This window comes from Seriola dumerili, unplaced genomic scaffold, assembly GCF_002260705.1.
Source record: "Seriola dumerili isolate Sdu_G_001 unplaced genomic scaffold, Sdu_1.0 BDQW01000138.1, whole genome shotgun sequence".
NCBI classification, from domain to species: domain Eukaryota; kingdom Metazoa; phylum Chordata; class Actinopteri; order Carangiformes; family Carangidae; genus Seriola; species Seriola dumerili.
The window spans coordinates 15,902,713-15,916,475 of NW_019174393.1; the positions used below are offsets into that span (position 1 = coordinate 15,902,713).

The window sequence follows — 13,763 nt, forward strand, 5'->3', positions numbered from 1 at the left end:
GCAAGAGAGATCCATTTCTGATTTACTGTTTGTTGCACTATACACTGTTCTATAGTCAGACTGGCCCATCAGGAGCAACCGGGCAGAAATCCTGGTGGGTCAACATTGGGTGGGCAGGTCAATAAATCAGCAAACACCAGCAACTGGAAATGAAACAATGCAGTTACTGCAGCATGTCAGTACAGCAATGAAAGCTCTGTGAAGAAATAAAGAGCTTCTGTTGACTGAAAAGCTAGAGGGCTTTTTAATTTGAAACGATTACAGGAAGCGTTGATTAAGGTGTAATGCAGTAACTTTAGAAGGGCAAATGGGAGCTATCAAAAAATGAGTCTTCGTACTTAAATACACTATGTCCAATTGGGCATCATCAAAAACAGAGGGAATTAGAAATAAAGGCCTGCCTCAAAGAAAGGCCTGCTACTTTCTGCAGATGAAGTAAATAAAGGCCTCACTATTTGAGGAAATGGAGTAGATAAAAACTGTTGTGGATCCACTGTAAACACCCCCCTGTTTACGTAAGAAAAATGTTCCTGCCTATCTTCAAAGAGCAGGACAAATGGGAAGAGTCCAACACATGGCAGGCGACCAATTCGTGTAACTTCATCACTCATTCATTTATATCACTTATTCATTCAGTCAGTCAGTCAGTCAGTCATTGACATTTGCAGATGTAGCACTGACCCGTGGGTGGGCTGGGCCAGCCAAAAAATGTATTAGTGGCAGCTTTAAAAGAACTATAGAGCGCTTTGTAGGTCATGTTCGAAAAGTACAAACTGGCACTTCCTTGCTTGTCTTGTTAGTAGATGAGGATGTTGAACTATTTGATATTTGGAAAAAGCATCAAGAAAGACAATTATGGTAAAGTTTTCAAATCACAATATTGAAGAAGTAATACAGGACTATAATATCAGACATGTTGTTTGATACACAGGGTATATGTTTTAGATTTAAGTGACTTTACAGGACTTTTTAAGATAAACCTTTGACGCAGGATCTGATGTAACTGTCCTTCAGCTATTTAAGGTGAGCGCCTACATAGAAACGTGGCTCAGATGGCAGAGGAATGGTGGGTGAGGCTCAGTGTGTTGCGAGGGATTTAGGTGTTTGTTACACCAGCAGGGGGTTTCCATTAAATTTGAAATGTATCTTTTTTATTTCCCTTTTTAGTTTTATGTACCATGCGTTTTGCCCTTCTGCTGTTGACCAAATTACAGACACATGAAAAAGAGCATAAGTAAGACCAGAGGAGTCATTAGCTATGCTAATTATTTGTCAAGCTTTTGAGCCAAAAAAATGCAGACACAGTCCTAGCCAAAGGCAAGTAAGAAATCTGTATCTTGTGTACCTCCAGTGCAGCATAGTTTACATTTTAATGAATAAACAAAAATACATCAGACTGTATTGTGTTATGAATTGTCAGTTATCAGATATTACAAGGAAGGAATATTCAGTTGAAGCATATGAACTTAAATATTTCTTCTCAAACCACAAATGTTGAAACAAGATCATGTGAATATGATTTTTTTTTCCATTGTCGTACAACTGTCATCAACTCATTAAGTACTGGTTTCAAATTGGCTCTCAGTGTCACAGTGGAACCTCCATTCAAAGTTCAGTTGTAAGTCAGTCCTCAAGTTGTCAGTGTGTAAACACTACAACAAGCAGTAACCTGCACCTTTCTGCACCATGCTACTGGACCAATTCGATATTCAAAATGAAATTTTTTGACTTTGAATTTGAGAATTTAACAAATGTGGGGTCCTTTTCACTGTAGTTAACAGCACATCAACATGGAGGCTCTGCTTAGAGAAATCACTGAGGTGAACACGGTCTGCATCAGCAATTGACAAACAGTGAAAAAGACAAGTTTAAGCTCACAAGGGTAGACTGATGCGTGATGGAATCTTTTTTCAAAAAACTGACCCCAGAATAGTTCGATTTTCACAAACCTCTGTAGCGCCGTGTCTTAACGAAATTCTTCATACAGCGATGTTTGTGGCAGAATCCAAGGGCAACAACACACAAATGCACAACATGGTGCAAGCTGCACCAAAAGTGCAAAACCTAAGCAATGAAAAAAAAAGTCTGAAGAGTCTTTCAGCTGTGTTTTCTCAAAAAAACAAAGGAAACCTTCAGCATAAGTTTTTACTAATATGGACGGATTTGTATGATGTCAGCCAGCCACTAAAAACACTGGTTTTCACATCATCAGATAATATAGCCAAAACACAAACATCTTCTTTGGATCAACACCTTAAATAAAACACAGGAAGAGTGTAAAATATGGGACCTTTAATTTGTCCACCCGTCTTGTGTATATTACTGGGATTCTGTATGTTTAGGATACAAGGGTCCTGACAGTTTCAATAAGGACTGGTCGACCTCATTCTAGTTGCTGTGGCAACACAGCTGTGTGCTGGCCTCTTTGTATCGATTTACTTATTTAAGCCTTGAATGGTAATTTTGTTTTGACATCTACAAATTGCTTCCCTGTGATTGTGTGTACGTAGCAACCACTACTTGCATGTGACAGTGTGTACTTTTATCTGCTTTTACTTTGTGTGTGTGTGTGTGTGTGTGTGTGTGTAGTAGTAGTAGTAGTAGTAGGTGCTTGGCAGAACACACAGTCCGCGCGTGTTCTGCAGCTCACTGCCACAGAGTTGTACAAATGTGTTATTGTTAAAGTTCCACTTGTTACAAAATAAACTGCTGCTGCCTCTTGGCTCCACAAGAGGAGTCATTTCACAAATTAAAGTTTGCTCACTGCAGCTGTTTGTGAATGTTACATCCTAACACAAAGATATTAGAAACAGGAAACTTGTGTGAGGTCTCACATGTAGGGTTCAGTGTTTGGAAGGAACAACGTCTGCAGCTCAATACAGTTGGATTTCTTTATCGTGTCGCATACCAATATTCAGGATGAGTGAGTTTGTATATATATATATATATATATATATATATATATAAACACTCATCCTGAATATTGGTATGACACGATAGAAATCCAACTGTATTTGAGCTGCAGACGTTTCTTCCCCAAACACTGAACCCTACATGTGAGACCTCACACAAGTTTCCTGTTTCTAATACTTTGTGTTAGGGATGTAACATTTCACAAACAGCTGCAGTGAGCAAAACTTTAATTTGTGAAATGACTCCTCTTGTTGGAGCCAAAGTGCAGCAGCAGTTTATTTGGTAACAAGTGGAACTTTAACAATAACCACATTTGTACAACTCTGTGGCAGTGAGCCTGCAGAACACGCGGACTGTGTGTTCTGCCAAGCACCTACTACTACTACTACTACTACACACACACACACACACACACACACACAAACTGAAAGCAGATAAAAGTACACACTGTCACATGCAAGTAGTGGTTGCTACGTAACACACAATCACAGGGAAAGCAATTTGTAGATGTCAAAACAAAATTACCCATTCAAGGCTAAATAAGTAAATCGATACAAAGAGGCCAGCACAGCAGCTGTGTTGGCCACAGCAACTAGAATGAGGTCGACCAGTCCTTATGAAACTGTCAGGCCCTTGTATCCTAAACATACAGAATCCCAGTAATATACACAGACGGGTGACAAATTAAAGGTCCCATATTTTACACTCTTCCTGTGTTTTATTTAAGGTGTTGATCCATAAGAAGATGTATTTGTGGTTTTGGCTATATTCTGATGATGTGCAAAACCAGTGTTTTTAGTGGCTGGCTGACATCAGTACAAATCCGTCCATATTAGTAAAAACTATTGCTGAAGGTTTCCTTTGTTTTTTTGAGAAAACACAGCTGAAAGACTCTTCAGACTTTTTTTTTTCATTGCTTAGGTTTTGCACTTTTGGTGCAGCTTGCACCATGTTGTGCATTTTTGTGTGTTACCCTTGGATTCTGCCACAAACATCGCTGTATGAAGAATTTCCTGTTAAGACGGCGCTACAGAGGTTTGTGATCGAACTATTCTGGGGTCAGTTTTTGAAAAAGATTCCCATCACGCATCAGTCTACCCTCTGGTGAGCTTAAACTTGTCTTTTTCACTGTTTGTCATTGCTGATGCAGACCGTGTTCACCTCAGGAGTTCTCTAAGCAGAGCCTCCATGTGATGTGACTGTTAACTACAGTGAAAGGACCCACATTTGTAAATTCTCAAATTCAAAGTCAAAAAATTTTCATTTTGAATATCGAATTGTCCAGTAGCATGGTGCAGAAAGGTGCAGGTTACTGCTTGTTGTAGTGTTTACACACTGACAACTTGAGGACTGACTTGACAACTGAACTTTGAATGGAGTTTTCCACTGTGACCACTGAGAGCCAATTGAACCAGTACTTAAGAGTTTGATGACAGTGTGGACGACAATGGAAAACAAAATCATATTCACATGATCTTGTTTCACATTTGTGGTTGAGAAGAAATATTTAGTTCATATGCTTCAACTGAATATTCCTTCCTGTATATCTGATAACTGACAATTCATACACAATACAGTCTGATGTATTTTGTTAATTTCATTAAATGTAACTATGCTGCACTGGAGGTACACAAGATACAGATTTCTTACTGTGCCTTTGGCTAGGACTGTGTCTGCATTTTTTTGGCTCAAAAGCTGACAAATAATTAGCATTAAGCTAATGACTCCTCTGGGTCTTACTTATGCTCTTTTTCATGTGTCTGTAATTTGGTCAACAGCAGAAGGGCAAAACGTCATGGTACATAAAACTAAAAAGGGAAATAAAAGATACATTTCAAAATTTAATGGAAACCCCCTTGCTGGTGTAACAAACACCTAAATCCCTCGCAACACACTGAGCCTCACCCACCACTTCCCTCTGCCATCTGAGCCACGTTTCTATGTAGGCGCTCACCTTAAATAGCTGAAGACAGTTACATCAGATCCTGCGTCAAGGTTTATCTTAAAAATCCTGTAAAGTCACTTAAATCTAAAACATATACCCTGTGTATCAAACCACATGTCTGATATTATAGTCCTGATTACTTCTTCAAGTATTGTGATTGAAAAACTTTACCATAATTGTCTTTCTTGATGCTTTTTCCAAATATCAAATAGTTCAACATCCTCATCTACTAACAAGACAAGCAAGGGAAGGTGCCAGTTTGTACATTTCTGAACATGACCTACTAATGCTCTATAGTTTCTTTAAAGCTGCACTAATACATTTTTTGGCTGGCCCAGCCCACCCACGGGTCAGTGCTACATCTGCAAATGTCAATGACTGACTGACTGACTGACTGACTGAATAAGTGATATAAATGAGTGAGTGATGAAGTTACACGATTGGTCAGCCTGCCATGTGTTGGACTCTTCCCATTTGTCCTGCTCTTTGAAGATGAGGCAGGAACATTTTTTCTTACGTAAACAGGGGGTGTTTACAGTGGATCCACAACAGTTTTTATCTACTCCATTTCCTCAAATAGTGAGGCCTTTATTTACTTCATCTGCAGAAAGTAGCAGGCCTTTCTTTGAGGCAGGCCTTTATTTCTAATTCCCTCTGTTTGATATGCCCAATTGGTCATAGTGGTATTTAAGTACGAAGACTCATTTTGATAGGCTCCCATTTGCCCTTCTAAAGTTACTGCATTACACCTTAACTCAACGCTTCCTGTAATCGTTTCAAATTAAAAGCCCTCTAGCTTTTCAGTCAACAGAAGCTCTTTATTTCTTCACAGAGCTTTCATTGCTGTACTGACATGCTGCAGTAACTGCATTGTTTCATTTCCAGTTGCTGGTGTTTCTGATTTATTGACCTGCCCACCAATGTTGTGACCCACCAGGATTTCTCCCGGTGCTCCTGATGGCCAGTCTGACTATAGAACAGTGTATAGTGCAAACAACAGTAAAATCAGAAATGGACTTGAACTGTCAGTGCTCATGCTCCTGTGACAGTAGCCTATTTCTTTAAATGTTGACAGAACATTGTGCAGTTAAATTTTGAGATTATTTTCTAAATTGAAGTTCATAAATAAGTGTTTTGGCACACCTAGCCAAGTGGAGCTATCCATGGTACTGAAAGGGGGACTTAATTCTAGTATGTTCCATTACCATTTAATCTTTTGTTTTGTCACACCGGGAAAGAAATTCTGCCCTGAACTTATGATTGATATGATTTTGCTGACACCTATAGACGTTCCAGCCATGTACTAGGTTGGTATATAAAACTACAATTACCTCCTCGTGATTGTATGTTTCCTCCACTAGTTCCACGTTACATCCCTGTTTATCCAGAATAATATACAAGAATGTTTGTCAGTGCAACATAACTGGGAAAACAATTCAGTAATATATAAATGTAATAGGACACAGGGTTGCTATCTACTTTCCTCCTTGTTTCTTAACATGTTCGGTACGTTGTGTTAGCAGCTCGTTATGTTTCCCCCAAACCAACAAAAAATAAATCAGGTTTAAGTGTAGACTTTTAACACAACATACATGTCATATCATTTTTGTTATTGTCAGGAAGTTAGTATATACTGCTAATTTTCATTGAATATTTCATTCCTTTTCTATTCCTTATTCAAATCTTACTCTGTTCATTGTTTATGTAATTTTACTGTTAACAAGTTGGTGCCTGTCTGAAGCCTAAAAATGTTTCATTGTTTTTTACACTGCAATGGAACATGACAATGAAAACCTTGAACGTTAAACCTTGAGTACAATGGGCTCTTACATTAATAAATTAGATGTTCCTACACAAAACAGCTACCAACAGCTAATCCAGCACAGTGAATACTTGGGCAACTATAGCTGTATGCCAATGCAGCTGAGAGCATGTTAAAGGCTACTTAAAGCTTTTCTCAGAAGGTGTTTTTTAAGAGTCTTTAAGTGAGATTGAACAGTCAGCTAACAAGCTGCAATTTCTGCAATTTCAAATGCAGATTCAAAATCTTAATTTATGTTACGTCTTAAGTCGTGTTTAGGTTTCTTAGTTTCTTGTATGAGCCTTTAAATCCACCTATGAAGAAGAGTTTGCACAAAAATCTTCACTTTCGACTGTATTACCACATGAGAATAAAACGATGAGCAGCCATTTTAGGAGTAGAGAGGACAAGGACGATGTGGATATTAGTGTGAACACACACACACATATACACACAAACACAAATACACACGTACACACACACACACACACACACACACACACACACACACGCACACACACACACACACACACACACACACACACGCACACACACACACTCACCTCTTTGTCTCTCTCGATTTCCAGGCCGGCCTCCACCAGGTTGGCCTCAAACTCTTGTCTGATCAGATGCATCTCATGGTCAGCCGGCTCCATTGGCTCGTTCCCTCCTGCAAGTCCGAGTTCCATGAACACCTCACCGGCGCTCGCGGCCTCCCCTCCTGGCATGCCCACTTCTCTTCCTGCTGCCACATCCGAGCCCCCCGACTGGAGAAAGTTGCCATTGGAAACAATAGATAATCGGTCTTGTGAGGTGCCGGCAGGAGCTCGTATGGAACCGTGCCGCCGCTGATGGAAGACCAGAACGTAGTCAACTTTCCGTTGGCCATCAGAGAAGCAAAGGCCATCTCTGTTGCACTGAAGGCTTGAAGTTGAACTCACGACCTGTGGGAAGCCATGGGCAATCAAAGGGGAAAGTAAAATATACAGTATGCACTCACTAAACACAGCAGGTTAACTGCTGTGAGATAGAAGAAACTAGTCTTCATCATCATACTCCTAAGTCGTTTACAGTGGTCATATCATGGTATAAATTAACAGATACAAACTGTGTAAAGACAGCACACAGAGCACCTTTAAGCAGCAGTGGAGTTACGTAACAACTGTTTGAATGAACTTAAACATCTACTGCACTGTCAGCACACGCAAACATAAGTGGCTTTTGGCAGGTTCTCAAAAACACTGAAGTGAGAACCTCCAGCAGCAGAGTGGGCAGTCAGCTCACCTTTGGCAGTTTTATTCTTTATTTAGACAGAGAGAAAGTAGAGAGGGAGACTAAACATGGAGGACACAAGAGGGAAAGCTCTATAGGCTCTGGGAGCAGGTTTCTTACTTATCAGCAGGACAGGTTTCTAAAATATGCTGTTATGCATCTAATGTCTATGAAATTCTAACAACAAACAAACAACAATCACAGAAGCGTTGATTTTAGGCTGAATTTAGACTAATAACCGTCCTCTTGCTCAAAACCAGATGAATTGTTGTGTCTGCCTATTGGGCCTCGGCCAAACTAGTGCAATATTTAACACAAAAAATAAGCTACTACCCCCAAAGAATTAGGCCGTGTTCAGAACCTCCACTCACCCACTATGTAGTCCACTATATAGTGAATCAACAATTTTGCAGTGCTGTTCAAATTTTCAAGTGTAAGTTTTATCCACTATATAGTGCATTACAAAACTGTTGCAAGGCACACCAAGATGTCTACAGAAGCTGTAGCTTATACCCTACATTGACTGAGCTAGATCATCATGCATTGCGCGCTGAAAGTGCTGCAGAAGACGAAGTCATCTTGCTAACAGTTTAGGCACTAATGTTAGCTGCTAGCTAATGTGATTTTATTACCCGTTGAGCCTGGCGAGCATAACACTCCTCAGACGTCTCGACTGTGCAGTGGCTCGTCTCCTCCTCTGCCTGAGCAGCAAGATTTCAAAAATTATTATTTACATGCTCGTCAGGACCATATGTTGAAAACAACACAAGCTTACGAAACAGTGACAACTGACAAAAACTGAGTAAAGATTGCTCTGTCGACACAAATTAAAACATACATAATACATGAAAGATGCGCAAAAACTGTATGTATTTTGCCTGACGTGATGAAGATGCTCTGGTGTATATTTATGCAACTACATAATAATTACGAATATCTGTCACACAACCATTTACCAATTTAACATCCAAGTAGAGTCCAACTGCTGTCTGTCTCCCTTAGTGAGCAAAGAAAATGACAAATAATGCAACACTTCTGACATAAATTAAATGGATAAACAGATGGGCACGTGCCACAAATGAACTGTCAAGCTGAAATCTTAAGCTTCATTTTTCATGGATATTTGATGGAACTACTGTCACTGTGGCTCTGCTAGTTGTTTTGTCTTGCTAAAACAGAATAAATGCTAACAGAGGTTGCTTTATCTATGCTTTAGAGTCCTTTCTTTTTAAATTGCAAAAGAAAATATTTCTCACAGTCACTAGAAAAATGCTTATTGTGTATAATGTTAATATATAAAATTTACCTAACCACCAAACAAGCTGTCGCCTCACACTATAGCATGGTAGCTCTGTATGACTATGTTTTAAAAAGCAACTTCAAATCCTGTATATTTACATGACTCAAAATCTATTTTAATGCCTCTTCACATCCCAGTAGCCAAACAGCTAATGTTGTCTAGCTAGCTCACTGCCTTAAAAGAGCTAGCTTAAATTTTCAACTCTGATTTCACCGTGCTATTAATGACTAATGACTCCATATACATGTCAGAAACATCATAAAATGTACGTTAAGGGACTGACTTACTGGTGTTGTTAGCCAATGTGGAGTGTTCACTGTTTGGATGTCAGTGAAATATGTCAACATGATTTGTTCCAGTGCCACATTAGCTAAAATATCCAAGAGCCCATACACATACACAGTCCTCCCACACAGGTGGTTTCACTTTATACTAATTAGGCCTCTTCTAATGACTGACTCTTCTATGCAACTGTTGGGTGGAGCAGCCAACGCCTTTATCACCCAAACACAGACCATGGTGAACATTTCAGACACAGCTATGGAGTTCGATGACGTCATGTAATTCCCAGCATTGCTCTGCCCAATGAGGTCTAATCAGCACTATATACTGTATAATTAACTGTTATGTTACATTGTCCCTGATGTCTAAAATGTTTTACTGCTTCAGATTCTGTTACTCTAGTATGACATTCATTTTATTATATTAAAGTCTTTGTCGCAAATTCATTTTGTATATGGCATAATTGTGATTAGTATCAGAAAAACACAGAAGAGGGTGTGTTCATGTCATACGCTGACATAATAAGAAAATACAGTATAATCTAAAGGGAAAAGAGCATCTTAGGAAGTATCTAAAAATCTGTATCTGTATAAACTGCATTACCTCCAGGGAATGTGTAGTGGAGGAAGAGGAGTGGCTCAAAATCACATCCAATAATAAATAGGCTACATAAGGAATTTAGAGGGAAATCCCCCCAATTACAGATATTAGTGGAAGAATGGGTTTAATAAATAGCTATTTGTGTTGGAATTTGTGCTGTGTTGGTTTATTTCTGTTAAGGACATTGAATGACCTCTGTGTATGATAATGTGCTATATAAATTTGCCTTTGGAAATGTCACCTTGATACACTGCATTTGGGAATGTCCAATCATGCAACCCCTCTGGAGAAAAAAATTGAGAAACTGGATGTGAAGGACATTATCACTATCTCCAGGATTGTGTTGATAAGGGGACAGAACCCAAATACACATATCAACATATCAAGCGGAGAAGTTTTGGTAATTACAGGCATCACAGTGGCTGCTAGGACCATACTTAGACCCTGGAAAACACCCATGTAATTAGAATTAAAAGAGTGAGCAAAGTCCATGATTATAACAGCATCATATGTGTCACAGAAACAAAAGTAAGGCACCTGCTTGGGATCGTTTTCAGACTTACATCCCACTTTCTGATAAGCCTGCAGTATGAATGTTAGCTCCTGATAGTAACTATCTATGCTGTGGATTTTGGACTTTATTTATTTTGTATTTTGGCTTATACCACTGATGTTGCAGGTGTTGTTATGCTGTCAAGAACCAAAGATTTAAAAAATTAATTTAGTAACGCTATCACCAATGTTTTCAGCGGTGTGCATTCTTCACATAATTTTAAACATTAAATGTAAACAGAAGATGTCCAAAAATAAAACCCTTAAAACTGTCTATACCTTTGTTCTCTCTACGGTGCAGGAAACATACAAAAGTCTTGAGGCTACTACCAAGAAAAAATAAATAGAATTTCCTGCTTAGACATACATGTATTCAACAGGACACAAGGTGGCTGCTTCCTCCAAACTCCTGGAACTTTCCCTGAGGGTTCCTGTTTGCTGTTTCACTTTTTATACTGGAAACTTACTGGGAAAATTTCTATTTGGTTTATCCTGGCTAGTTCCAAGAAGGTTCCCAGTTGCTTGTGTTGGTAAAACCTTAACTAATTATCCATTAAAATTATTATTATTATATTTTGTTCAGGTATCTTAAGTTGCTCTATGTTTTCTGTACATCAAGTTAACAGTCAGCTCATAGTAACAGACTCGTGATCACTTCCTGAACACTGGTTTATAGTAAATTGTCTGTTAATAGCATGAACACTTCGGAGGGGCAGATTGGTCACTGGTGTAGCTGCACAAGGCGAGGAGGAGAGCAACAGTGTAGCGGCAGCGGATACTATAGTACTTACTGGGATCTTGTCTTCACTCGGGGACATCTGCATGCTGTTGCGCTTTAGAGACACAGAGGGAAGCGGGAGAAGAAGAAGACGAAGCAAAAGAAGAAGAAAAGCAGAGGTGAAAGTTGGCGGTCTCCGCAGAAAAAAACAGCCGCATTCATCATCATCATCTTCATCATCACCACCACCTTCATCCCCATCATCCCCACATGACACCGGAGGTCACTCCAGGTAGTCCACAGTCCGCGAGGAGCGACGGCTCCTCTGAAGCACCTTTCATTGTTCGGTTTAAGGAGAATGTGTCAGATTGTGGAGGCAGCAGCCCGCAGAGTCCAGCAGCCTGATCACACGCTGGTGATACACATCTACCCAACTGTGTGATCTGGAGGCTGCCTGCGCACCGCCGGGGCTTTTGGCACGGAGCGTGCCACACTGTAAAAGATGTCCGTCTTCAGTGTGTTGTCAGGTTTGATGCTGAGGCTCAAAATCCCGTTATACTGAACATAATCCACACATTTCTGCCTGGGGACACAGTTGATGAGTCAAATTCCCATCATCCCTGGCTGTTTTTAGAAGTTGTATTTGCTTCTTAAAATGATCTATTTCTCAAATCATTTGGCTGAAAAAAAAAATGCAAGTTGAAATGCAATAAAATATGAAACCAACTCAGACTCCTGGAAGGTTTTTCCTGTTTGTTTCATTAAAAATGTCTTTTTTCCACTCTTTGGCAGATTAAGGTGGATATTTTTTGCAGTGTGGAGAGAGGGTGTAGCCTTGTTTGCTTTGGTAGGAGCTCACTAAAGACTCTGAGACTTGTCTTTTCACAATGGCTCCACCATAATTACAGAATTAACTGTCTATAAAATGTACTGAAGAATTGCTTTTGTCCCTGAGTCATATTTCTGTTCTGCAACTTAGATTTTTTATTTTTTTAAATGAAGCAAAGTCCACATGTTATGACCATGAGTTGTGAGCATTTGAAGCAAAGACTGAGCCTTCATTTATTAGATTGTTTCATTTTTTTAAAGGCATGCAGAGTTTCAAGAAATGATTAACATAATTTTGTGTAGCAGTAACAGTCTGTGTATATTCTGTCTTTTCATTTTGATCATCTCATGATCTCCGCTCAGATTTATCTAGGGAACCCTCAGGGTGTACAGGGCTACTCCTTAACAAATAGACCTCAGACACAACTCAAACTCACTGATACACACACACACTAACCCCGGGCTCTCCCATTAACCTATTTATAATATCAGCCTTAATTCTCCACTGAAGTATTTTCCCTAAACCAGCATCAACCTTGAACTCACACTTTTTCCTCAAAGTCGGTCTGAAGTCAATTTAAACCATCCAAATAGCTTAGGTACAACTTTCATTTTAAAAATGATAAGAATAGGCATCTTATTCTCTGAAATCATTTGAATGAAATTTTTTTATACTTTATGCTAACTCATAAAGTGATGCAATGTGATGAAACACATTACACACACAGGAAATATTACATGATTAACTTAGTTTAACAAGTTGCGCATTTTTTATGAGTAGTCAACCCAACAGTGTAAACCCCAAAAGTCTTAACATCAAGCTGTTGTTTTTTGTTCTTTTACACACAAACGTTCTGTCCTCCTTTAGTCACCTGCAGCAGACGTTGTGATTCCTCAGCCCAGGGTTCCTCTTTATAAGGTTCAGGTTCCAGGATGCTGTAGGACATGGGGTCCAGTCCCACCCCAGACATTTCCCTGGTCAGGTGGTACAGGGCTTCGCTGTGGATTGAGGAAGACTCGCTGAGTGCCGTGGCCACTCGGCTGAAGCCCGCACTATTGGTCCATGACTCTGAAAGACATTTATTTTGGAAGTTAAGTGGAATACAAATGATTACAATCCACGGTTCAGCGTCTTGACTGAACATCTAAATCCACAAGAGGCAACTTCACGCTGCGGAATCTGTGCATCAGAAATGATGTATCACTAAAACTCTTAGAGCTGGAGGTGGTACAGAGGTACAACCACAAAGCAGTGTGTTTAGTTTACTCTGTGATTTTCCACCAGGGACCAAACACAAAACTGAAGCAAGGTGAAGCTGCAGCTTCTTGGATGATTCACTTGTATTGATTCAGGTGTATTTTCACATCTTGTCCTGTCCAGCTTTCTTTTATTTATCCAGGCAAAGTCAAACAGTGGTACAATGTAACATTTACTGATGGACTTAGTTACTACATGACAGCTATAGGTGCAAATTGAGATTTTACATAGAAAACGTGAAAAACAATACTTCAAGCTAGCCCCACCGTGACCAACCAAAACAGTTCAATGCTG

At 39.5% G+C, this 13,763-nt stretch overlaps 1 protein-coding gene across 1 annotated transcript in view; it reads right to left on the reverse strand.

The window, feature by feature from the left end:
• LOC111224676 (anoctamin-1-like) overlaps window positions 1-11,767 on the reverse strand; it is a 76,746-nt gene extending 64,979 nt beyond the window's left edge. The window contains exons 1-2 of the mRNA XM_022749253.1: window positions 11,457-11,767; window positions 7,223-7,603 (exon numbers count right to left, since the gene is read on the reverse strand). Of these exons, the coding sequence (XP_022604974.1) occupies window positions 7,223-7,603; window positions 11,457-11,489 (414 nt within the window). The 5' untranslated portion in view covers window positions 11,490-11,767. The remainder of the gene's footprint in view (window positions 1-7,222; window positions 7,604-11,456) is intronic.
• Between the last annotated feature and the right edge of the window lie 1,996 nt (window positions 11,768-13,763).